The sequence below is a fragment of the Ambystoma mexicanum genome, chromosome 13 (assembly GCF_040938575.1).
Source record: "Ambystoma mexicanum isolate Mex_15411 chromosome 13, UKY_AmexF1_1, whole genome shotgun sequence".
Classification (NCBI taxonomy): Eukaryota; Metazoa; Chordata; class Amphibia; order Caudata; family Ambystomatidae; genus Ambystoma; species Ambystoma mexicanum.
In genome coordinates this window covers 567,156,967-567,184,950 of record NC_090938.1, presented here as the reverse complement: position 1 = coordinate 567,184,950, position 27,984 = coordinate 567,156,967, and the positions used below count along the sequence as shown (strand labels likewise).

General features: G+C 44.6%; 1 protein-coding gene across 6 annotated transcripts in view; it reads left to right on the top strand.

The window, feature by feature from the left end:
* Positions 1 to 27,984, top strand: part of KAT7 (lysine acetyltransferase 7) — a 1,354,088-nt gene that overhangs the window by 266,305 nt on the left and 1,059,799 nt on the right. For all 6 annotated transcript variants that reach the window (XM_069634368.1, XM_069634370.1, XM_069634373.1 and 3 more), the window contains exon 3: positions 22,024 to 22,174. In XM_069634368.1, coding sequence (XP_069490469.1) covers positions 22,024 to 22,174 — 151 coding nt within the window. The remainder of the gene's footprint in view (positions 1 to 22,023; positions 22,175 to 27,984) is intronic.

Here is a 27,984-nt window from a genome sequence, read left to right as displayed (position 1 = left end):
ACGAACTGGAAGCACCAGGAAGAGGAAGTGAGGACGTAGGCAACAGCAGGTGCATTATGGGGGTGCCAACGGATGGGATCAAGCAGCCATGTGAATGGTAAAGTGCAGGAAACGTAGGTAGCTGCAACCACAATTAGAAGGGGGGGGCAGTGGCACCAGGTACAATGTGGAGGCGCCAGGGGAGGAAATCACCAAGCCAAAGTATGTGGAGGAGTACAGGGATCCTAGAAAGCTGGAGTCACGTTAGGACAACATTTGACCGGGTGGCTTGTCCATGAATCTATCCAAGGTACGCGCAGTTCCGGGCTGGCCTGTTCCAAAAGACATTAATTCCATTCAGTCCTTTCTTGGTTTCGCCAATTATTACAGACGTTTAATTTCTCGTTTCTCATCCATAGTCGCGCCCTTCACAGCCTTGACCAGGCCCCGGAACCAGTTCATCTGGGCATCTAAACAGCAAACTGCCTTTGAGACCCTGAAGTCTGCTTTCACCACCGCCCCTGTTCTCTAGCACTCCAACTTTGAACTTCGCTTTGTGGCGGAAGCCGATGCCTCGTCATTCGCTTTAGGTGCGGTGCTTTCACAGTTTTGGGTGTTCTCTGGTCGTTTACATCCTGTTGCTTACCACTCCTGTAAGTTTTCGACTACTAAAACACACTACACTGTCGGGGAGAAGGAATTGTTGGCTATTAAGGATGCGTTTCAAACCTGGAGGCATCATCTTCTGGGGGCCAAACACCAAACCATTGTATACACAGACCATCGCAATCTGCAGGACCTGGCCTCCCTTAAGTGCGTTAACAGCCAACGGGTACGCTCGCACTTGTTCTTTGCAGCGTATGATTTTGTGATAAAACACAGACCAGGCCTTACGCATGGGAAGGCCGATGCATTGTCACATTCACCTGGGGGGGAGGGAGAGGATCCCCTTCCTGTCTTCCCTGAGTCCTTGCTAGAGAAAAAACATGTGATGTGCCTTTGCACGCCTCCATCGTCCCTTTTGTCTTCTGTCTGCCAATGCGTGACCCAAAATCCGGACCAGTTAGCAGAATGGGACCCCGTTTATCATGAAGACCTCCCGTTTGTGCAAGATAGACTTGTCTTACCCACACCAGACTCGCGCAGTCCAGCCTTGGAATGGTCCCACAACGCCCCTGTTAATGGACACCCTGGACAAAAGCGCACTCTACTGTTGTGGAAACGTTGGTGGCCCACCATGAGAAAGGATGTCAACACACGTCAACACTTGTTCAGTGTGTGCTCAATGTAAAAATAGGAAGGGTCGCCCCTTAGGTTTGCTCTAACCCATGACTATTCCGCCCAGACCCTGGCACACGGTTACAATGGATTTTGTTACTGACCTGTCAAAGGTGCAGGGTTTTGATACTGTGTGGGTGGTCGTGGATTCTTATACCAAAATGACGCGTTTCATTCCCTGTTCAGGTATCCCTACTGCTCCCGTGTTAGCTGGGTTTATTCTTCAAGTCTGTCTTCTGCTTATTTGGGCTCCCCTCAATCCTCATCTCTGATCGGGGCTTGCAATTCACATCCAGGTTCTGGCGTGCCCTCCCCAAATTGCTCGGCATGGACGTCCGATTCTCCTCCGCCTATCATCCTGAAACGGATGGACAAACTGAGCGTGTGAACCAGGCAATTGAACAGTACTTGGTAGCAAAACGTGCACCTGGCTGAATTTGCTTATAATAATGCCCCTCATTCCTCCTCTGGGTTTTCTCAGTTTTTCTCCCTATATGGTCAACACCCCCGCACCCTCCCATTTCCTGATGTCTTCCCGTCTTGTACTCTTGCGGCCTCAGCTTGCGTTTGGGACCTAGCCCAGGTCCATGCCCAGTCTCTAATGCATCTCCATGAGGCCCAAGCAGCTATGGAGGCTTCCGTTGACGAGAAGCGTACCCTTGCCCCGTTTATAAAACCGGCAACAGAGTCTGGCTTTCCACTCGGCACCTCTGTATTCCTGGTTGCCGGAAACTACCTCCTCGCTTCGTGAGGCCTTATAGGGACACTAAAGTGGTGAACTCGGTGGCGTTCCGTCTCTTGGTGCCATCTGTTTGGCGTACGCCCAGTCTTCCACACTTCTTTGCTTAAGCCCTGCCCTGATTCCACCTGTGTTGCTCTACCACCTACTCCTGTATCTTCGGGTGCCCCTGACGAGTATGAGATCAGTGGTGTTCTGGGTTCACGTGTTAGCAGGGCTCGTTTGCAGTACTTGGTGGATATTTTGGGTTATGGTCCCGAGGACAGGACTTGGGTTCCCGCTGCTGATGTCCATGCCCCGCTCCTCGTCTCCCGTTTCCATAGGGTCAATCCGTCCAGCCCACGAGGTTGTGGGTCGTTGGGAGGGGGGGGGGGGTAGGGGTCTGTCATGCACCAAGGCTTACAGCACTACACGTCCCAGAAAACCCCAGGAGTACTCTCGAACACGCCCACCTGCATGTCCCCTTCTGTACCCTCACAGCAGCAGGGGGAGGTCCGCTTGTGCTCCAAGGCAGTCCAGCAAGCTCAGGGTTACAACAGCTGGCTGCGCCTGTTCCTCCATTGGCATCTTCCCTGGCGCCTCTCACCGCGCACAAAAAGGGGTAGTGTTACCATGGTACCACACATCAATATTCGTCACGTGACACAAAGATTCCGATCATGTGACCAGGCTCCCATGGTAACCCTTTAAATCAGTGAAGATTGCGCCCTTCCGTGCTTCACAGCTGTGTATTACGTCGTTACTTGTGTTTTTGACCCTCATCTTGTTTCGAACCTCTTGACCACGGATCACGTACTTTGGACTGCTTTTGGATTACCCCTTGTTTTGGTCTCCGCATCTCCAGCAAACCTCAGGTACTTTGACCACGGCTCCGCATTAAGGACTTCTATTGGGTTACGTTTTGCTACGACGTCTTGGTACACTTGTTTTCCTCCGGACTCCAAACTCAGGAATTTTGTACTTACTGAATCCAGTCCCCTGAGTCAATGCCTCCATCTACCATCTTCCCAGGGGCTTCCAGTGAGAGCAGGCCACCGCCTAATAGGCCACTTCTCGCCTCCTGCTGCTACTCTTCACTGAGGGTACAGTCTACGCCATCAGGGGGAGCCTTTTCTTTGTTGCACTCGGCTCCCTTCCAGGTTATCATACCCCAACACATAGGTAAGACTTCCCTTATTGCATCCCTGTACATACTCACCTTTTTCTGCCTGTTTGTTCACCTATTACATGCCTGCTTATTTCCTTTGCAGCTCTCGGGGTTTGCGGCGCTCCTGTACCTGCCACCTGTGGTTCTAAAAATCGAACAGCGAGTTATTCTTACTTCTCTGTTCGGTACTTGGGGATGGAGGTCCTATATTCTGCACAACTTTCAAGTCTTGACAACAGGTTGTCTCAGCATCTCGAAGAGTGGCGAGCCATTACTTCGGATGTGCGGGTTCTGGATACAATGGCCCACAGCTACTGCCTTCCCTTCCTAAAGCAGCCTCACGACAATCCACCGGGGAAACTCTTTGAAGCATCCAAATCTGCTCCTTATGCAGGAAATATTGACCCTGCTGGAGAAAGGCGCTTTAAATCTGGTGCCTGTAGCAGAGAGGAACAAGGCTTGGTATTCCCCTTATTTTTGATCCCAAAGTAAGATGGGGGATTGAGACCCATCCTGGACTTGCGATGGTTGACAAAACTTCTCAGGAAGGACCAGTTCAAGATGGTTACTCTTTCTCAAGTCCTCCAGGCTCTTCAACTTCATGATTGGTTGGTGTCTCTGGACCTACAGGATGCTTACTTTCATGTGCCGATTAATCCCAAGCACAGAAGGTACCTGAGATTTGCATCTGGTGATTCGCACTTTCAGTTTAGGGTCCTGCCATTCGGATTGACCTCCGCCCGAGGGTCTTCACCAAGCTAATGGTCGTGGTGGCAGCGTATCTCGGGCGAGGGGGTTGGGGGGATTCATGTCTACCCCTTCCTGGACGACTGGCTGATCCGTGCGCACTCTCCCTAGCAAGCATTGGCTCACCTCGGTCTCACCTGCTGCTCCCTCCACAGGCTGGGCTTCTCCCTCAATTTCCAGAAGCACCTGACACCTTCCCCGATCCTCCGGTACATAGGGGCTATGTTGGACACGTCCTTGGGGAAGTGCTCACTCCCGTTGTGCAGAGAGGCAATGCAGCTCTGGTTTTAGGCCATCCAGCAGGGAATTTCGATCTCTGCAGTTCATCTGGCCGGAGACTAAAATGCAGCGGCGGGCGCTCTGAGCAGGCAGAGCACGGTCTCTCACGAGTGGGATTTGGCTCAGGAAGTCCTTCTGGAGATCTTTGCCCTTTGGGGAACCCACAAGTGGATCTCTTCGCCACCATTGCCAACCGGAATAGAGTTTCCTCCAATCCCCGTCATTCCTCAAGTGTTACGGAGGTTGCAGAGGTTCAGGTTCCACATGATCCTCATTGTTCCAGATAGGGCCAGGAGAGCGTGGTACCCGGATCTTCTCGCAATGTCCGTCTGCCCTCCACACTGTCTTTCCTACCGAGAGGGTCTGCTCTCGCTAGAGGGGGGGTCAGGTTCTCCATCCAGAGGTCAAGACTCTCAACCTTCACGCTTGGTATCTGAAAGGTTGAGATATAAGGATTTGGACCTCCTGGATGATGTGATGGAGGTGTTTCTTTCGGCCAGAAGGCCAGCCACAAAATCCCTGTACCGTTGGCGTAAGTTTTGTGACTGGTGCAGAGGACAAAATGTTGATCCTTTTCAGTGTTCCATTCCTATGGTTTTGTCTTTCTTACTTTCTTTGGCCCACAGGGGCCTTCGTGTAGGTACCATTAAAGGTTACCTGGCGGCGCTGTCTATATTTAAGCGGTCTGAAGAATGCTCTTTAAGATTCCTTTGATTTCTCAATTTCTTAAAGGACTGACTAATGTATTCGTCCCCCCCCGTCACCTTTCCAGGTGCCGGTTTGGGATTTGAACTTGGTTTTGAAATTTCTCATGGGTGCTCTGTTTGACCCATTCCACTCTTGTCCTTTGAGATTGTTGTCCTTCAAAACAGTGTTCTTGGTTGTGGTTATTTCTGCTCGCAATGAATTGCAGGCACTATAATCTAAGCCGCCCTTTACTGTGCTCCACAAGGACAGGGTTGTACTACGGGTATGTCCTTCCTGTCTACCTAAGGTAGTGTCTGAATTTCATTTGAGTCAAAGTGGTTCTTCCTGCTTTCTATCCTCCTCCTCCTGGTAAGGAAGAGGAGTGACTCTGTAGGTTGGACTCTAGGTTGGATCCTAGGAGAGCACTGAGCTTTTATATTTCTGGGATGTCCAGGGTCCGAGTGGACGATCAACTCTTTGTGGGATATGCTGGACACCGTTTGGGCTAGGCTGTTGCCAAACAGACCATGTCCAGGTGAATTATCCTCCCCATTACTTAGTGTTACCGATTGGCGGGTAAGGACCCTCCTGAAGGGTTGCAAGCTCATTCCACTAGGGGCGTGGCTACTTCCACCGCCCTCCAAGGGGGAGTTCCTATTAGGAATATTTGTGAAGCAGCTACATGGGCGTCTAGCCACACTTTTGTTAAACATTACTCCCTGGATACGATCCATGGTCAAGATATGACCTTTGGTAAAGTGATCTTTATTCCGCCATCTGATTGGGTACTCTAAATTCTTTTCCCTCCTCCTCCTTTATGGTACTGCTTTGGGACCCTGTCAAAGATGTGGAATACGTTGGAGGACACAATCCATTTGAAGGACAAGTTACTTACCAACTGGTAACGTTCTTTCGACTGGATGTTGTTAGGCAGAAACCTGTGCAGTTCCCTTGGGGAACACTGCAAAAGATTTAAGACTACAGGTATAGCAGTAAACCCACTTGGTAGCAGTCCGCACCACCCAGATTTACCTGGTAGCTGTGGCTGAGCAGTCAGACTTCCCTCAAGAAGAGTTAGGCAGTATGCAAAGTATACACAATATGTACTCAGACACAATAGCACAAGCAAACACTGACCAGAGCTTGGTTTCAAAAGTATATAGTTATTTATTTATAAAACACACATAAGTTGAAATCACTCTAGCAAAATATAGTAAAAACACTTCAAACACAGTTATAATGAAAGCAGTTCCAACCCTTACTCCTATCTAGACAACTCTAAGTTAACACCACATAATTAAAACAGAGGTGAGCGCTTAACGTTAGATGACACTCTAGTAGGTTCAAGAAAGGGGTAAAAAGAAACAGGAATGGGTTAAACACACCACTCTAAGGTCCAGAACACTTGCAATAGACTCAAAGAAGCACAAAGTCCCAGGTGAGCAAAAGTCACTAGGCAGGGCCCACTCTTAGAGTAGCCGGAGCGAAAATGTGCCCAAGATCACACTGTTGTTAGGGATTCAAAGTCTTGCAAAGAGTTAGAAGGAGTTTAGAGTGGCTTAAAAAGTTTAGCCAGGGTGTCCCAGGCACTCCCAGGTTCGAAAGCCGGGGACTAAATCTACCCCGTACAGTCGGTAGCAAGGGAAGCCAGGCGGAACACGGTACCTTAAGCGGAAAGGATCCTCCAGCGGTGGCAGTTGTTCCAGGCAGTGGCAGCAAGGCTCGACGTCGGTCAGGGGAGAAGAAGTTCTCGCTGAAGAGCAGAAGAAGAAGGTCGTTGCACTGCCCGGGAAGAAACCAGCCGCGGAGTCCTCCGGATAAAGGGTTGTACCGACTTTCGTGGTTGGGGTAAAAGTGGTGGGGTTCCGGTTGCCGGGGTGCTTGGCACTGGCAAGGCGGCCACGAGATACCTCGAGAAGCGAAAAGAAGGCGAAAACTGGTTGTCCCCACCAGTCAAGGGAAGGAGCCACTCCGTTAAGAGTTCTCCTCGGTCGTCGGGAAAAGTGGTGAGACGGTTCAGCAGGGCTCCACCGGGTGGTGTCGTCGAAGCAGGTCGGCTCAGCTCTTCCCTCGTCGGATTCTTGGTCCTGTGGCGACTTCTGAAGTTCCAGTCCCCAAAGCCCTGCTTTTATGCAGCAAACCCCCATTCACCCAGCCTAGCTGTCACTCAAACATGCTAAGTGGTGAGCCGGCCGGCTCACCACTTGGGCCAATCAGGACGGAGTGCGACTTGAGTTACCAAGGTAACTCAGTCCAGGGTGCCTAAATCCCCCTCCACCCCTCCTAAGTACCCCAGACAGAGTGGCACCACTTTGGAGGGCTTCTGTGGAGAAGCCCGCCAAAAGTGGAACAAAGGGCTCCACTTTGGGTCAGAGTTACAGAGGCGAACACCAACGCCATTTTAGAATCAAGTTTTGGCAAAAAATCCCAACCGGAGTTATAAAAATAAATATATAAACCGGCGGTATGTTTAAGGCTACCGTAAATAAATAATTAAATGTTAGCCTAAAACAATGGGAAATCCCATAGGGAAATATTCGCGGTCGAATATAAAAAGTAGTTTCCACTGCCACCAGCCAAAACTCGATCAGGGGGGACGGAGACGTGCCCCCTCGACTAACAGACCCTGGGGCAATCGAATTGCCCCAGCCAGTACGTCCACAATATGATGGTTTGTACTGGTTCTGTTCAGGATCCAAGACTAGCAAAGTCTTTGGTGACTTTACATGCCCTGGGAGACAGTAGTCAGTCCCAGGGTATGGAGTCTATGTTGGGGAGTCCCTAGGACACCCCTGGGTCACGGCACAGAGGGTGCTGTGTAACCCACATCACAAAAATACATGAGGCCCTATGGAGTAAAAGACCCCATAGCCCATTCAACACAAGGTTTAACCAAGAAAACACACTTCAACATGTCCAAGAGTGAGGGTAAAAGAGTCCCACTCTTGGCAGGAGAAAAAAAGAAACCCCAGAAATCCAGCAAAGCTGCTGGGGGACTCACTAGGTAGGGAAATTCAGCCTAAACAGAGAATTCTCCCTAACAGATGTTCCTCCAACATATTCCACATCACCCTCCCAGTCGGCCCCTCTGGAGAATTTCCTATGCGATTGCAGCTTATGTTTCTGCAAGGCTATGTGCAGTCCAGCAGGCATTGGATTGGTGCCACACATTCTGGGGGAAAAAACATAAACTGAGGCTATGGGTGCCGTGCGTCCTATTCATAACATCTGGTGACGTCACCCTCGATGGAAGCCTTCGAGGGACATCGACCCAACATCATCCACACAGGACGCCCTCTGCCGAAAAAGTTTCCAAAGTGCACAGTTGTGGAGATTACATGTCAAAGATGTGGAATATGTTGAAGGAACATCCAGTTGAAAGAACGTTACCAGTTGGTAAGTAACTTGTTCTTCTGTGGCTTCTATCTGCTTAGAGAAAGATATACCCACACAGCCTCTGTACTGTGAAGCAAGGGTGTAGAACAAATCACAGCAACCCTTACATGATACATACATCTGAAAGTGTTGACTTGTGAAGGATCATTGGCCCCTGTACAGAAAGGATAGTGATAGTGTGACAGGAATACCCATGTCGATGCTCTATTTTTAACTTGGAAAAACGAGATGTAATACTTAGAGCCAGTTCTCCAGATAAGATTGCTAAGTGGGAATAAAATACTCCATATATCTTTGAAAGTTGGGAGTAAAATTATTTTTTAGGGATTAAAAACTTGAGTCCTGTTCCCTATGGGTGCATTTTATAAACGAATAAACATGTTCAACAGTAAAACATGTTTTGTGAGTAATAAGTCTTTGCACCAAGTTATTCATGCATATTACAAGATAAACTTGACCATTATAGTCGTTTCTTCGTGTGGTACTACATGTACTACTGGTCCAAACACATCCATGGAACTGTTTGGGTGAAAGCAGGGGCACAAGCTCATATGTGTGAATTTCCAATTTTTTTATTGGGGTTTTACTCTCTAGTGTTTGCCTATTTCTAGGGAATAAAACTTGCTGATACATGCCTTGTGTAGGGCTGTTCAGCCCCAACCACTAGATGACATCCTAGGCAGTGCAGGTGCTTTCTAGGTGTTCAGACATCCCTGAAACAGGGGGGATATGTTTGGTCAGTAGGGGGAGAGAGATAATGCAAGAGAGCTTGATAGCTTTGGTGCTGTGTTGATATGTGAAGTTCAGATTTGTTATATACCACAATTTTGTTTTATGAAGTGAAAATGTTTCTCTAGATAATTTCTATAGGCAGAGCTATTCAAGTCTCTGCATATATTAATGATATTAACCATGATTGAGGTGGGCTGTGGAGCAGCCAAGAGGAATGGCTGCTTAGCTTGGGAGTTCCGCGCTCCGGCATAAAATCCACACCACTCTGCAAACACACGCAAAGATTGTCAGAACTCTGGAGCAGGTCCACGAGTTACTAGTAGGCCGGCACACAGGCGTGTGACAGATGCGAGCCGGCCTGCACTCCACGAGTCTCCGCTCTGTGTGCAGCGGGAACCATTCTGCTGCCCCCGGTGCTGCTGCGGGGCTGCGTTGGTTTGCCGGCCCCCCACCGCGACATTCTCACTCTCTGGCCTGGAACACCAAACAGAGGGAGCGGGGAAGACCTGCAGGCTACTCTTGCGGCCCGCGGAACGGCAGCCCAGGAGTGAGGAACGAGCGGCTGCTCTCTGGTCGCAGCTACGCCCCTGGAGAGGAACATCCATACTTAAAGCGGCATGGCCGTGACCAGTGACAGGGACAGCAGACTGATGAAAAGTGGATACTCAGAGGCCAACCTGGGCCGGGGCGTCGCTGATCGGAGCATCAACAAGGTGGGCCGGCGCAGAACCTGCACAGCCATTGCCAGAGGTGAGGAAGCTCCCCTTCATACTGCATCAGCCTCTGACAAACCCCTGCAGCCATATCCAAGTCTCCTGAGCCAGACCTATCGTCAAGTGGCATCAGTGTTGCAGCAAGGCTGCTGGAGCTGGGAGGCCCCGGCCTGATCTCCCTCCTTCCAATATCAACGCTCCATTGCCTCATAAATCACCAGTGAAAAGGGGTGCTCCTCCGATACAAAGGATGCTTCCAGACCCTGGTCCTGGTGAACTGACCCAGCTCTGGTGCGCCCAGAAAATGGGAACGCGACCTCCAACCCATCTTATCACCAGACCCTCAGTGGAATCTGCAGCCTGGTGGCACCAGATCCCAATCTCCTGGTTGATGAGGCGCTAAACACGCTGGCTGGCCCCGTCGCCGGATATACCCCCTGGAGGCGTACACCTACGCCATAAGAAAAGCAGGCCGAAGGTGCGGCAGCAGGGAGTTGCGCTCCTGTGTTGCTTTGTCCATGGTCCCCGGGAAGCGCCCCATTGATCACTGTGCCAGCCGGACAGCTGCCTTCCTGTGAGGTGGGAGCTTGGTTCCTCCAATCTGCTAGGGGACCCTGGCCGCGCACATACTAGCTGCCGGATTCGCGGCACAAGACCTAGTACCTCGCAATGACCAAATGATCTGGAGGGTGCAAAAAGTCTGACGCCATGGACAAATTCGCAAGGTCAGCGTACAGGGGGAACAGGTGCAGTCGCGCCAGGCTCAAGTGGAACCAGTCATACCAGCCCTGCGTGCCGCCCCTTCACCTGATCAGACAAGTATGATGGAGGCTATGACGAAGGGATTTGCTGCCATACACAGTGCTCCAGATAGGATTTTGAGGTGGGAGTATTTTACTCTTATTTTTAAAGTTTGAGAGTAAATGTGATTTTAAGAGAGTAAAAATTACTCTCATTTGCAAGATGTATGTGATGTCCAGCGGACGTGCGCATAAACTGTATGGAAATCATTACTACGCAGTAGCTTTCTGCATTGTGTGTGACAGAATACACCTTTCATTATTTCTCGAAGGTCTAGCCATTTGATCTCTCCTGCATATATTTCAATGTCGAAATCACAAAATACTAGCCAGTTGTATAGTAAAGCAAACATGAATTGTATTGTCTGTTTTGAGGTTCAATAGGAGAATTGTCTTTTGATGTTTAATGAAAGTCCTTCTTTCCTGGAGCTATTACTACCTAATGATATGCCAATGTTATGATACAACAATGCAGAGAGGCAAGGACTCCATGCTATATTCTATATCTAATCTAATGGTAAATGGTTATTTATATAGCGCTTTTGTCAAAGTGCTGTACATAGAAACATTTTATCACAATTATCACCAAACCAAAGTCGGTACTCCTTTATCAACTTCAAAAGATGAAAGGCTGAGTTGGCTTTGCCTGCAACCTGCAACCTACAGATCATGCACAGATTGCAGCAAGAAGTGCTCAGCCGACTGAGCTATATTATTGGCAAACATCCTTCGGAGGTTGCTTAAATGAGTATCGACTGAGGTATAATAATCACAGTAACTAGATGTTGGACGAACCATTTATGAAGCAAACCATAAAGTTAAATACCTATCTGGAACATCACAGGGACAATTTTTGCTTTCTGCTTCTATTTCAATTACATATGTAACTTTCATTCGTTTGTTTTTGAACAGCGCTTGCACTTCCTGGAGAGTCAGGTTCTGGATGTTTTAATTGTAGTCTTGAAGATTTCAGAAGCTAGAACACCTGTATTTGGTGTAATGACAATCACTCACCCTTGAACAAAGAGTCTGCTGCCACTGATCATTTATAGTAATGTACCCCATTGACTGCAAGGTTGAATGGATGTAAACTAAACTGCATAGTCATCATTTTACAAACTGGGTTTATAATCAGAGTGTAAATTAAAAGTGTAAAAATTATCTTCCTTTGCATGATTATGCACACAGCACCGGAACTCTGAAAAATACAATTGTGCAATACTGGTTTGCTTTCACTGGAAAAAGCATAATTTGATACAAAATATTAATTTTCAATTGCAACTTAGTTTTCCATCTTGATATGATATGGTAGGTTATGTATAACACGCTCAATGCCTAGAGGTTTCTAAGCGCGGACCCGGGGATCGAACCTGTGGTGCTCCGTGTTGTCTTGCTTCCAAGACGAGCATGTTTCCCCTGAGCTATCCTCCCGAGAGGATCATCTTATTAATGATACAATGATAAAATTCTAGGAAAATAAATATGCACAAAGCTTCTGTTTGCCCCATGAGCGTCAACACAGAAGAAGCTGAATGGAAATGAACCATTCCTTTAATTACAGTGTGCAGTTTCTTTTTTGGAAAGACTTCAGAGAAATGCATTCTGTTTCAGAGGTGACTTGCAATTACATCCATGTAGATAAAAATCAAAAGAAGCCTTCTGGTTTCTGTCAAGTAACCTTACCTTTGCACTGCCCTCTGCTCTAAACCGGGGTGTAAATGTACACCAGAAAATAAAGCTGTCCCATTTACAAGACTTTCATGCGTAAAAAGGCCTGGTATGCACCTTATCTGGATGCCTGGCCGTACATGAGAAACTCAATGACATAACAGCAAAAGGGGCATCCATGCGCTCTCAGTTGGCCTGTGAAGGAGCTCATATCATGGAGGCGGGAACCAGGATTAGGGCCACTGAAGATAGCCTGCAAGAGCTTCGGGATACTGTGTTCTACTCTTACCAGAGACATGAACTATGTCCAAAACAAATGTGATGACCTTGAGTCCCGCTCCCGAAGGAACAATGTCCGAATAGTTGGGGTCCCTGAGGATGCCCTTACCGGAAACATGGAACTGGCTATCCCCTTTCTTTGTTGTGGAGCAGGCCCAAAGCACACTGTCCCCCAGACCTAAATCTGGTGACTTCCCGAGGCACATAATCTTGAAAATATTGATCTAGCGCGACAGATCACCTGCTTCAGCTAGCCCGAGACAAGCTAGAACTGAGACTTGGCTCCCAAATCATCAGCATTTTCCCAGGGTTTTCTATCCCGGTGCAACATAAGCATCAACAATTTACTGGTGTAAGGAAGATGCTCCGAAAGCTTAACATCCAATATGCTATGCTTTTCCTGGCCCAACTACGGCTCCAGTTTTGGGGCAAACTTTACTTTTTCACTGTTCCGGGGCAAGCTGTGAATTTTATTTAAGCCCAGATCCCCTTGGATAATCTTGTTGATGATCCAGCTGAAGGAAATATGCCCGACTAATGGGTCACACTGCCTAATCTAATGTTCTTGGATCCCCGGTTCACAGAAGTAGATAGTATTGTAAATTGCCACAGATGCCTCTTCATGCTATATATAACGGAAGATTCTTCCCAGGCATAATGTTTAGGGCCGAGCGGGAACTGCGTGCCCCATTGCAGTTGCTTTGTGTAGATCAAGGAAAGTCCCCCCCCCCCCCACCTCGCCCCCCGTGATTAGGTTGGAATGGGAGGACAGTTGGGGGGTGGGGGGGCAGATACACTGCATGGTTGGGTGAGGCATTTGTGGAGGGGGGGCAGGACCTAGCCATTGCGGCCCATAAAGAGGTTGAGTGCCTGTTGCGCATTTTATGGGTATTGACTGGTGGAAAGTATTAAAATTGGCAAATGAGTACGTGGAGGGTCTGATCCCAGGTTACATGGCACACCGGACTATTAGTGAACACAGTGTACAGCATGAGTTAATACACAAGGTATGGCCCAACTTTTTAAAATATTAAGTTGGAATATCCATGGCCTGAGGTATTTTACCAAAACACGTAAGATAATGTTACATGTACACAGACATACAGCAAATGTGGTGTTCCTGCAAGAAACCCATGCCAGAGTAAACACATGCCGTAATGTGGCCCCTGCGTGGGGAAGGAACATGTATTTTATCTCCTACTCGTCAGTCTAGGGGAGTTATAACACTTATTCATAAGACCCTAAAATTTGTGGGGAAAAATGTACACATCGACCCAGAAGAGAGGTGTGTGGTAATCCACTGCATACTTGAAGGTACCGAATTCATACTTGCAAACACATACTGTCCTAATATTCACTCCCCTGAGTTTTTTTTTTTACCTAATTGATGCACTTTTGTCTGGGTATTGTGGAATTCCCCTGATCTGGGGGGAGACGTGAATTTGATATTGGATCGCGCACTAGACAGAACGAACCCAACACCTAGACCCCATCCCAGAGCCGCCAGTAGACTGCTGTCCCTTACACAGACACTTGACTTGCGTGATGCATGGCGCATAGTGCACCAACGCCTGAGGGAATACACTTTTTACTCCTGAGTGCATGATATGTCGTCCTGAATTGACATGTTCCTGATCTGTGGCTTGTTAATGGGGAAAGTTCTCGACGTGGACATCAGGCCTTGTACACTGTCTGACCACTCCCCGGTAATACCGACGTTGAGAATTGTTGACAGACATACGGGTTGCACATGGAGGTTTAAGTTGGCTGCTTTGGAAGACATAGTGTTCCTAGCGGACATTAAGGCACACCTAGATACATTCTTCGCTTGCAATGCGGCCGACTCCACCTCCCAGGGCACCAGTTGGTAGGCTTTAAAGGTCTATATTAGGGGGATGTTGATATCAAGGGAGGATTGGGTTCTCAAAAGCATAAGGAGGGATTTAGAGAAAGCTGAAACCGCTCTCAAGAGGGTCGAAACAGAATATTCCCTGTCCCTAAACCTCCAGGTGTTACTACAAATTCGCAATGAACTGGAAATATTAGATGCACACGCTTTTAGGGAAGTTTGCTACTCCTCTCGCCTACAGGCGGCCTGGAGATATAGAGAAGGACAGGCCGGGGAGAACTCTGGTGAGACTGGTTCAGGCAGAAAGAGAACAGTCCCAGGTGGACTCCATTCTGGATGAACACAGTTAATGCTAAGTGGTCGTATGCAGAAGTTGTAGGGGTATTCCGCAACTTTTACTGTACTCTGTATACCACAGATCAACCGCTGGGAGAGCAGGACATACATGCACTAGGAGTGGCCATTCCGTTGTTGTGCCTTAATGCCCAGACCAGGGAAAAGCTCAATAGTCCCGTCATGCTTGCAGAAATTATGGCAGTAATTGCCATTTTACCCAAAGGGAAAGCCCCAGGCCCTGATGGCCTCACTTCAGAGTTGTACCGGAAGTATGCGGCGTTAGTGGCCCCCGTTCTCCTTAGTGTGTGGTTGGAATCTCTTTGTGATTCACTGCTGCCGGAATCACTTCTGGAGGCTGTGATCACGGTACTCCTGAAACCGGATAAGCCTAGTGATCAATGCGTTTCGTATAGACCTCTGTCCCTCATGAATTGCCATGCTAAAATCTATGCCAAAGTCCTGGCCAATCGCCTACTCCCCCTGATCCACCCTGATCCACCCTGATCAAGTCGGATTCATACCCGGGAGATCCACATCGCTATATATTCAGCGTCATGGCCAGGTTAGACCTCCTGACTGAGGTAGTGGCGATAACCATTGACGCTCAAAAGGCCTTCGATATGGTGTCGTGGGAATTCTTGCTGATCGTACTGGAAAAGATGGGGGGGGGGGTAGGCCCGACCATGATAGGTTACATTAAATTATTGTATGCGCAACCACTGGCCAGAGTGCTAGTCAACTCTTGCATATCCGATCAGTTTCAGCTGGGAAGAGGTACCCAACAGGGTTGCCACTCTCCCCTATCCTTTTCAAGCTCGCCATTGAACCCATGGCAGATTTCACCAGAGAACGTTACGGTCAAGGCAATATCCGGCTGGCTGGCCTTCCAGAGATCATCTCCCTATAGGTAGACAATGTATTGCTATATGTCGGAGACCTGCACACTAATCTTGACTCCATTCTGTCAGACATTAAACGAAATTCTCCGGTTTCACAATTAATTGTTCGAAATCTGAAATGTTTCCACTTACTCATGTAACCGGCGAGTGTCCAGGTGCCTTCCCCCTGCGGTGGTCTCCCGACCGCATTAGGGGGTGGTGATATTTAGGACAAGCACCTCATTGTTTCAGGACAATTATGACAGTCAGGGCTCATGTTGAAAATAAACTTAGTAGATGGGAATCTCTTCTGCTCTCCACTGCCGCAAAACTCTCCCTTATTAAAATGACACTACTACCCAACTTGCTATACATTTTTATTATCGTGCCGATATGGCCGGGGAAACCCAACTTCATCAAAGTACACGCACTTCTTGCGCAATTATTGTGGCATGCCGGGGTAGTTTGCAAAAAATGGGTGGAGTTATCCTTACCGTATCAATAGGGAGGGCTCTCAGCGCCCCACCTAGAACTATACTGGATAGCTTCCCAAGCACAATTCATACTGGTACCTACTGGACCATCCCCCTCCCCACGTCAAGTTAGAAGCACTTTCAGCCGGATGAATTGACCTCAAAACAATATTACCTGCCCGTATGACCCAGTCGCAGCCACGCTCAAAGAATGGCACTCTTTTCACTTTTTCAGGGTCAGATTTCCCGTACTACCGTGGCTCCCTGGGCTTAGACCAACATGGCACAGAGCAATTCAAGCGCAGTAGGAAGGAATGGGCCATAGAGCACTGGCGGACCTATTTCCGGACGGGAAATTCATTATGCCTACTATTTGGAGGCCTGGACATGGAGTGGCTGCTAGGGAACGGCTCCAATATTCTAGGATCCGTTCTGCATTTTCAGCCAGATGGCCAGAGTACCCCTGCGAACCCCCCCCCCCCGATACTCCTACACTGGCATACATTGCCAACTCCGCAGACTGCAGACAAATCCTTTGTACTCTCTATGCTGATACTAAATAAGATGGTCTCCCCACCCCCATTAATGTGCCCGTGCTCGTTGGTCTAGGGAAATGGGCACTGCTCAGTGGCTACACATGTGCACTCGCACCAAGAAGGTTTACCTCAACTTAAGGTTTAAATTCATGAAATTTAAAATGCTGAATAGGCTATACTACACCCCTGCCAGGCTCACCAAGATGTTGCAACCTACAGAACACAGTTGCCCCAGATGCAATCAGGCTCCAGCTGATCACCTACATATGTTATCGGCGTGTCCCCAGTTAACAGTTTTGGGACAGGATACTAGATATCTTGTCCGGGGTAGTGAGCTCCCTGCTAGAGCAAAGTTCACTTGGCACTTTGTTTTGCCTTTGGGCTAATATTCAGTGCAAAATACACCGTCCATTTGTAAATATGGACTGTATGATTGCCAGAAGAAATATCCTGTTGAAATGGAAAAATAAGAACCCCCCCCCCAGTGAGAAAGAATGGCTACTTGCGCTGGGCGCAGGAAAATGAAGATCAGTACGTGAACACTCTACCCCCCCACATATAGACTCTGCGATAACTGGTCAGAATACTGCTCATACCTGGCTGTAAGGACAGTGGGAGATTAAGATGAGATTGAACTGTACTGTGTATCAAGCTATAGGAGGATTCCCGTTAAATACTTTGATCAATCTAGCGCAAGATGCTACTGTGAATAGCCATGTATGTACATTGTGTGATGGTGATCCTATATGGGTGATGTCCCTTTTATTTTTGTTACCGGGGGGGGGGGGTTGATCTGATGTAGGGACAGTATGGCGTATACTTAAAATGTACAGATCAACTACCTCTTTCTCTATCTGCTTAATTCGAGATAGCAGGTATGGTATTTCATATAAATCACAGAAATAGAAGTAGTAGACATGGTTATATCAATACTTGTTAATACAAAATGTATTCATTAGCAAAAATATATTGTTTTAAAAACTCTTTAGGAACACCAAGAAAAACCTTCATCTGTTCAGCATTTCAATACAATTTTCTATGAGCCCCTAGTGTGCTCTGTGAGGTTAGTACGTGACAACATCAACTGTTATTTTTCAACAGATATTTAAATAGTTTATACAGTTGTGGAAAGTTTGTATTTGAACATGTGTCTACATATGAGCATATTTTTTGGCCTCGTTCAAAAATATATTAGATGCCATCTCTGGCATCATTGTCTTTGAAAGCCATCTTCAGGACAGATGTTGATTTGATTTCCATGCTGTCATCTCACAACAACTACAAATAAAAAGCAGAATTGCTACATTAAAACCTTGGATGTACAATGGCCATGTGTTAAAAGTTAAACAGTGTGGCATCTACCCACCTGTAGTCTTGAATAACATAGTCGGATTGGAACTTCAAGAATGTTTAATATAGCAGAGCTTATTCTCCCATTGGCTCAAACCGTCTATCTCTGAATGTGGGTTGGGGGATTATTGTTCACCCAATCTACAAATGGATAATACAGAAAAAGACAAATTTCTACTTAAAGTCCCATCTTCACATCCATTTGATGTGTTGAAATGATTATTTTATCAATTGGATCATAATATAAATGTTTATTACAGACCTGTCTTCATCAGTCTTCGATGTTCATTCTATAGTATGTCAGAATTGGCACTTTTGACTGATAATTTTCATTCTAGTTGAACACTCTTGGATATGTTCAAGTTATATATCTACGATTGGAAAAAGTATTTAGAACGGTTAGTTATATATGCCTTTTATTTAAGGTCCATATATGACTCTATGTCCATAGCTTGCCCTCTAGTGTTTTAGGACCAATATGTACCTTAACATGTTCCCCTAATGTTTAGCTAATTAGCTTTTGATGTCATTAAATATCTTTCTTGCATGCATAGCCAAAATGTGTAATATGCTCGAGCATGTTCTATGCTTCTCCATTGTCCTTAAAAGATGTCATAGCTAATTAGCTTGGTTGCTTTCTAATTTCTTATTTTTTCACGTTGGCCTGCATCTACCCGCAACACATCTATCTAGGTTTATACTAGATTGGATCTATTGCCAGCAGGGTTTGGCCCATTTATATGTGCTATAACTCATTGACTACAAGTACGGGTAAAAACAACTTCTTTGTTGCGATAGTACTAAAAAGTGTGCAAGATTAATTACGCCGGCTTGTTTACCCACGCGGTCGTTTCACATTAAACAACACTTTCTTTCTCTCGTTCCTGAGTTGGTTACTCGCGTTCTGACTGCATAGGCTAAAAAAACACTGTACGTGAGCGCCCAGTATCTACAAAGTTACGAGCGCACTTGCATGTGACTCTCGGTCATTTCACATTAAAGGACACTTACTTTTTCTCGTTCCTGCGTTAATTTTACTTGCGTTCTGACTGCATAGGCTATCAATCGCTGTACGCGAGCGTCAAGTGCCAACAGCATTCATTCTTGAATGTTTGCGAATAGCATTAACCGAAAATGTCTTTCTCTATGAAGGAACATTTTACAATCAAAAGCATGGGACGAGTATGGGGGTGACTTTTGCCCCCGACTTCGCCAATGTTTTCATGGACAATTTGGAGATCTATTCCGTGTTCCATGCAGATAACCCTTTCAAAGAGAATGTAATCGCATGGCATCTTTATACAGACAATGTTTTTGATGTTTGGCTGGGATCAATACAGGATTTGAACATTTTGTAACATGGATGAATGGAATAAATGCTCATATTAAGTTCCTTTCCTTGACCTAACCATTGTGAAGGCAGGCGCCACTCTTGAAACCGAACTCTATAAAAAGAAACCACAGATAAAAACACACTTTTAGAATATCAAAGCTTTCATCCTTTAAGTTTGAAGACAAATCTACCTGAGGGTCAATTTCTCTGGATCAGGAGAAATAGTACACAATTGTTAGACTACATTCATCATGGGCAAGAATTGAAGAAAAAACTTGGAAGATACCCAGAAAAGACCATCCAGGTAGCCTATAAAAAGGAGAGAAATGTCAACAGAGATGTATGTCTCAATACACAGAAGAAAAACAACCTGGAAAAGATAACCTGTGTCAGTACATATAGTCAGATTTAGTTCAGGTTTGAGAAAAACCATTCTGAAGAACTGGCACATCATTAATATGCCTGATTTCAATCCATTGCCTCCCAGATTTGCCTTTAAAAGGCAAAGGAATTTAAAAGACAATTTGGTACACAAATACCCTAAACTAAAAGTTTCTGCAGCTAGACAAACAACTCTGTGGAATCTTCCACCACTAGTGGGTCACTTTAAGTGTGGCAAATGTTCGGTTTGCTCCCTAACACGTAACATCAAAAATATTGACCTACAAGGAGGAAACTGGCACCTCACTGAATTCAGAAACTGCCTCACTCCATGGGTAGTATATGGTATTAAGTGCCCATGTAATTTGTTATATATAGGAAAGACAAAAAGACTCATCAGACAAAGGATATGCGAGCATAGGTCTTGCATAAAAAATCAAATAGAAAAAAGACCTTTGGTGGCACATTATGTAACCCCCACAAAAAAAATCAACTGAAATGTTTTGGTTCATCATTCAAACCATTAAAAAAAACACTTATAGGTAATAGACATTTGCTATTGAAAAAGTGCAAGCAAAAATGGATATTTAATCTAAACACAGTAAAAGAAGGGTTAAACTCTTTGGTTGAATGGGGTACGGTTTTATGACTCTCGATTATTCTTCATGGGAATTCTTTCATGTATGTCTTCATGATAAAAAATATAACATCTTATAATAACGCTCCACTATGTTAATAACAACCTAGTATCAAATGTTACATTGTAATATTATACAATCTATGATTAACATCAGGATCATAACTTATTAATTGTCATTGAGACTTATGTCTATTAAGATTTACTTCGTGTTTCTCTAGAAACTCCAAGTGCACATTAGAGGTATTTGGATATACTTTACTGTTCAGAAATGGCCTCCATTAAGTTGATAACAGCAGTATGAGACCAACTATGGAAGAAGTCACATGACCGTATCCAAAGCTAGTCACGTGCAAGTGTGCTCGTAGTTTTTTGTAAATACTGCGTGCTCGCGTACAGCGTTTGATAGCCTATGCAGTCGGAACGCGAGTAAAATTAACGCAGGAACGAGAGAAAGTAAGTATCCTTTCATGTGAAACAACCGCGTGTGTAAACAAGCGGGCATAATTAATCTTGCACATTTTTCAGTTCTATAGCAACAAAGAAGTTGTTTTTACCTGTACTTGTACTCAATGAGTTATAGCACATATAAATGGGCCGAACCCTGCCGGCAATAGATCTAATCTATTATAAAACTAGATAGATGTGTTGCGGGTAGATGCGGGCCGACGTGAAAAAATAAGAAATTAGAACGCAACCAAGCTAATCAGCTATGACATTTTATGGACAATGGGGAAGCATAAACATGCTCGAGCATATTACAAATTTTAGCTATGCATGCAAGAAAGATATTTAATGACATCAAAAGCTAACGATCTAAACATAAGGGAAAAAGGTTAAGGTACATATTGGTCCTAAAAGACTAGAGGGCAACCTATAGTTATTCATGGACCTAGAGTCATATATGGACCTTAAATAAAGGCATATATACCTAGCCGTTCTAAATACTTTATCCAATCATAGATCTACATCTTGAACATATCCAAGAGTTTTCGACGAGAACGAAAATTATTGGTCACAAGTGCTCATTCCAAAATATAATAGATTGAACATCGAAGACTGATGAAGACCGGTCTGTAATAAACATTTATATTATGATCCAACCAATACAATTATCATTTCAACACATCAAATGGATGTGAAGATGGGACTTTAAGTAGAAATTTGTCTTTTTCTGTATTATCTATTTGTAGAAAAAATATATTTTTGCTAATGAATACATTTTGTATTAACAAGTATTGATATAACCATTTCTACTACTTCTATTTCTATGATTTAAATGAAATAGATTTAAGTACCATACCTGCTATCTCAAATTAAGCGGATTGAGAAAGAGGTAGTTGATCTGTACATTTTAAGTATACGCTGTACATTGTGTGATGCCATAAACTCTGTTGTACTCTTAATTGCCAATTAAAAATAAAGGTTGAAACAAAAAAACACATGATTGAAGACCTCAGATTAAAAGTAACTTTTCCATTGAGAGTCTACTCTTAGATACACATACAAGTGTGCCAATAGCCAGGGTGGTGTGTTTGGTATGAAATTTCAACGTGTTTATGGCATTACCTTGTTTTTGTATCAGGCACTTTTCTGATTTTATTCTGGTAAGGTACAGGTTTACATATTTAAACTGTAAAACATGTTTACAATTATTGATTTGCAGTACTTTGTGTTGGGTCCTACAATTTTCTTAGAGCTCTTGATTTCCCGAGTGAAGAACGTTTGGCACCTTGTGGCCTAAGGTGGAAATAAAAACCCAGGCAATTGGTGACTGAGCTAATGGCAGGATCTGTGATGTTACAGAGGAATGCTGGCAGCAGTTCGGATGGGACAGAAGATTCTGATTTCTCAACAGATGTGGAACACACTGACAGCTCTGAAAGTGAGAGAAGGAGGTCACGCAGATCTGCTCGGGTGACGCGATCCGCTGCCAGGCTTAGCCAGAGCTCACAAGGTAAGTATTCTGATGCTTTTCTATGCTGATGCCTGCTTGGTGTGGTTGCAAAATGTAGTATCTAAGAATTCTTTTCTTGCCTTAATAGTTTAATCAAGTGAGGATTAAATCATACCCTTAAATGCAAGAATAGTTCAATCTTGGTCACAGTAAAGCTTTATTTTTGACACTCTACAAGATAGACAAAGAACATAGATTAAATAATCATGGTGACTCTTTCCCAGCATGCATTATTTTCACATCCAAACGAAAAGTAGTGACCGTAGGCGTTCTCGGCTTATTGTCAAGCCTCCTGTACTTCCGCAAGTGACGCAAGCCTTGGCCACCTCCTGGACCTATCCACCGGATAGCAGTTTGCAGATGCACAGGGCCCTTGTGGAACCCCATAGAAGACCAGGCAAGTGGGATCGCTTTTTGGGGTTGACCCACCCTGGGGACAAGGAATGCTTAAGTAAGGAATTAATTCCACCTACCCTTACTGTAAAACCCCAAGTGTTTTGTTGGTTAAATGGGGACTGAACAGGGCAAACTTATACAGGGCTCCTTTAAAGTGGATGGCTTGGTTGCTCACCTGGTTTTGTTGCAGTCTCTTTTTAAAAGCTTGATCCAATGGAAACTGCCGCACCATTCCAGGGAGGAAACTAAATACATCAAGTCAACAGAGCAGAAGAACATCAGCAGAGGATCGAGAAACTCTGGCTTGCACAGCTGTGGACAGGAGAGCCCCTCTCCCTCACAGGAGGAGCAGAACCAGAGAGCAATGCAGTCTGTGTGGTGGGTGCACACCTGTGGCAGCCTGCACAATGCTGTATCTTCGACAAGTGTGAAAATCCTGACGAGCCCGGGACCACTGAGAAAGGAAGCAAAACCACATGGAGAACGTACCAGCGTCCTGCTTTTCCCACACCAAAATCCCAGTAACTAAGAACTGAGGCCAAGAGGCCCACTGTGTAGGGAGAAGCCAGATCGAGAACATGAATACACGCTGGTCAGAGAGACCACCGCCATTCCTGGAGAAAAGGTATGCAGCATAACCCAAGCATGTAGGGGGCAGTGAGGCTACAATGAAGCTGACCCAGGAGTGAGAATCAAAGTGCACAGCCTGAAGGGGAAGAAACGGACAAGCAAATCAGGGTTAGAGAGACCCGTACCCCAACCAAGGCTGATAATCCAATGATCCCTAAAGGGGAACGAAAAAACAAAATGGGGCTGAGCAGGCCCATAGCCCACGAGGGGGTGAAAAAAACAATCGGACCAGGGCAGAGAAGTCCTGAAACCCACACCACAGTGATAATACGACTACCCCATGAGGGGGTGAGAGAATTCATGACCTGAATAGGGCTGAGCAGGCTCATAGCTCACACTGGGTTGATAAATTGAAGACCAGAAAAGCGGGTGAGAGAAACCACAACCAAAGAGGGGCTTAGCTGGCCTGTAGCATATCCAAATCTGAAAGTAGAAATGTCCAGATAAGGAGAACATTTTGTTTTGTGAAAATTGACATATAGAAGAACCTGTGACGTTTAATAAGGAGAATTAATTCCTGGAGAAAGTATAAACTAAAAGGGTGTTCAGACTGGCTAATAAGTATGATGTCTTGCTTAAAAGGAGAGCAGAGACATTTTTGTTTGTTAGAACTATCAAGACCTGCAAAAGACTTTGAGAACTCTCTTTTGGGGGGGTCAGGAACCCAGCTACCACTGATTTGGCCCTAGGGGAGAGTAATCCTTTCTTAAGTAAAAATTGTGTGGTTTTTTTCTTTCTTTTCAAAGTTGTAGGTCGGACATTAGGATAGCGTAGGATTTTGAAAAAGGACAGTGTGCATTTGTAAGACATCCTGACGAACAGCTGTTCGTTGTTTTACACAAAGTAGGGTATCTGTCATACAGTTGTGGTTTAGAGGAGGTTTTCTTTATTATTTAAATAAAATATCTTGTGCAAACATGTCCACCGTTCCGTCTTCTATATCTGACTTATTACAAGTAATAGACGGCTAGGACGAAGTAGTTACTGTTCATGAATTGTTATACATACTCCACCATATATATATATTCCACGTGTTCCTGCCAAATTCTTTCCTTGTCCTTCCGCTGTGCACATTAGTGTTGCCTTCATGCATGTAACGGTGGTCATGGGCTGCCCATCAGTAAAGGTTAGCACTGAGATTAACATTATTTATTTTAGTCTATTTCCCTTAACCCTCTTTCTGTTTCTGCAGAGTTTTGACCTATTCAGCAATGGGTTTGTCTTGAAGAACAGTACCCCCACAGATCAGTTTCTCTCCTGTAAACACAGTTCTTTAGCGTTTGTATCGTTCATAGATTATCCTGCTTGGCCTACTTCCCTGTCGTCAGGCTGGAATCCTCAGTATTCTTTTTAGTTTATTTTTTATTGTCATTTTGTGGTTCAATAAACCTTATAACACATATTGAGCATGATAAAAGCAGAAAAGATGAAAGAATAAGACCTATATATACATGATAAAAACTCATTATTTTAGCATGACAATATGTGCAAATACAATTTCATAAACTCTGTTATGTGATTATCTAAAAACATAAAAATTAATTACATCGCTCATACAGCTAGGACTTTCCAAACATAAAGACTCCTAACAAGTAAACATGTTTTCATTTCCACACTTTCCTTTCCTGGCGAACGCAGTATCTAAAATAATCCCTCCAAATGGGTGATTTTATAATGACTCCTGTATTTTTATCCACATGTGGTAGTGAAATTTAGTGTTGACATTCCAGAAAATATAAATACCCATGTTTGATCTAAAGTGAAGTTCACAGATTCATATCTTAACTCTAGGTAACCATTTTTATTGATGTCCATCAATCTCGGTCAGCTGGTTAAGTAGTTATCTAGGGGTTTCAACCTCCTGGTTACACAGTCGACAAGATTTTAGAGGGTACTGAATCCCTAACCACGCCTCAGTGCGAGATAATGTAGGAAACGCATCAAGTCTCAAGGTCATTATGAAACTTATCACCTTAGTATCATATAACTTAATGAGGTAAAGACAAGTAGTATGCACAGGAAAGCCTTGCATATAATATATGTGCCAAATATTTTGTATGTACCCAAATAGGAAATATTGTCAGCTAGATTTTTTAATTTTATTTTCCATTGCCCCCATTGGGTCATCGAAGGTGATTATGAACCCAATCTCCTCAAAGAATTGGTGAATGTCCACAACCCCATCCTTCATGGGATTATTATCCAAAGCTATGGTGAGTAGATTATACCAAAATTTACGAACATAGTCTGTCTTCCTTCTTATCCAACATTCAGAGATAAAAATATACTCATTCTTATTTACAATTGGGTCTCTAAAGATATTAAGCCCAATTCACATGGAGTATTTCTAGGCGGCTGCAGAGCTCTTCTCCATAATCTGCCTTCTAGTTTTTTCACCCACATTCTTTGTTTGTTTGTAAAGATCTCGAGGCCATAAGCTAAACAAGGTACGATGGAGGTTTTAAATAATTTTACTAAGTGTACAATGGAGAATCCTTTATCATATCTAATAGTATTCCGAATAGCCACTGACCTTTTTTTGACTTTTTGCCGAACAAAAATTTCCAGGGACTTTACTCATTGCACTAGATATATATACCCTCAAATATTTATAGGACTCAACTACTTCAATTGGTTTCTTTTCCATTGTCCATCTAAATTATCTTCATCCTTTTTTGTTAGAACCAATAATTATGATCTTATTTTCATTATAATTATTACTCCCATTATTCATACGTGAATACTCACACAACATAAGCCTATTGCGCTGCTGTCCAAATGGGGTGCGGTCAATCTGGAGGGTATCATCTGCATAAGCAAGCCAACTGATAACTTCTTTACCAATTTTAGGAGGCAAGTTACGTAGATCCCTCATACACTGTCCCATTTCCGCCACATACAGATTATATAGTGTTGGTGCCAAAGGGAAGCTTTGTTTAAGTCCAGAATTTGTTTTAATTTCTCTGCTGAGAGTACCCTCCTGATTTAACCACACTTGAATCACTGTCTTCCTGTAAAGTTCTTGAATAAAATAAGACAACCGGATTCAAGTTCCAGTCACTGAGTTTGGCCCACAGTCTCTCTCTGTCCACAGTATCAAAGGCGCTCTTATAATCTATAAAGCAAGTGTAAAGTGCATCATGTTTTCTCTTCATACTTTGTCACATAAGTTAAGACAATGTCCATAAGTTTGACAGTGTACCCATCCCCTGTCTAAATCCTGTTTGAAACTTGGCCAAAAGGTTCAATTTTTGTATTCATATTTTTATTTCGAGTAATAAGATCTGGGAGAATATTTTTGAATCCTCGTTATGCATTTACAATAGTGTTGGGTTTTCAGAGCCACTATTGCAGGGTTCTAGGAAGCCAGCCTTCTGGGACCTCAAGGCTTTGACACAAATGTTTTAACTATTGCTAACGCAGGTGAGAAGCTAGACTGAGGTTTGGAGATCAGTTATTTGCTGCAAAGTACATTTGAGACACACGAGAGCTTGTCAAGCATTAGAATGCCCACACAAGTAAGTACTAAAATACTATTTATCAAGAATTATGCATTACGAAAAGAGCCCCAACCAGTAATTCAATCTCTACTTATTTCCAAAACACAGAAATAAACAGCCACAGTTTAATCCCTATCCTAGAATCCCTATTTCCAAAGTTCAAGGGATGGAAACCTGTTCTTGTATTCCCACACAAGTAGAGTAGGTATAGTGTTAGATACGCCCCTGCCCACGCCCATTTTTTAATTTATAAAAAAGAATACAATGTAATACTCGGCACCTACCACTAGATGGCATCCTTTTTTAAACCATGTGATTCTAAGCAGATACCAGCCACAGAAGGACTATTGGTGGTAAGTAATATTTGCCTTACTGTTCTCCTATAGGTAACAAACCGGCTTGAATCAAGAATTAGTCTTCTATTCTATCAAAAAATTCATAATGGAGTAAAGTTGGATTTCCCTTGAAGGGGATGGGGGTAACTACTTATCCCAATACACCGACCAAAGCCCACGTTCTACCACCAAAAGGGAGGACAAGGTTACTACAGGAGTGGCATTTTCCCACATCAAGAGCAGAGACCAAAGGGACACCGAAAAATGTAAGCCCCTTTAAATACCCATAGCTTAGGGCAGTTTGTAATTAATTGCATTTTGCTCTGCAGGAGTACAAGGGGGCGTGGGGGGGGGAAGAGATTCCCACCCAGCCCTCCACTTATACTAATCAAGAGCCAACCCAATTATAAAGGTAAAAAAGGTACAGTTAAGAGATCTACCTCCACCATTTGTGGTAATGTCAGCCAAGGGAAGTGCACGCTTTTAGGAGGGGTGTGTGAATGTGATTCAGTAGTCACCAAAACGGCAAAGTATTACAGTCCAAAATAATGTCCAATCAAGGTTCTATAAAAAATATATATACTTTAATCAAACACACCCTCTTCAATATAACTATCTAGAAATCACTGTACAAAACCCACCCCTGTGGAAAGAACAGGGAAGATGCAATAGATGGGAACATTTAGCACTCTAAGTATGAATACAGGGGTGACCAATAAATTACTAACCACAAAAAGGATGTGTCTTGGGATGAAAAAAGCTGCAAAAGTGACCGATCCAGTCTCTAGGGCCCATATGAAGAAAGGGGACTGATATTGTTCCTTAGGCGGTTCAACAGCGTCAAACCTCGTCTTCGAATAATGTAGACCATGGATGAAGCTCTGTTCGGGTACGGTGGATCGTGGGTGTCCACACGGCAAGCGCTCATCGAGCGGGTTCAAATTTCAAA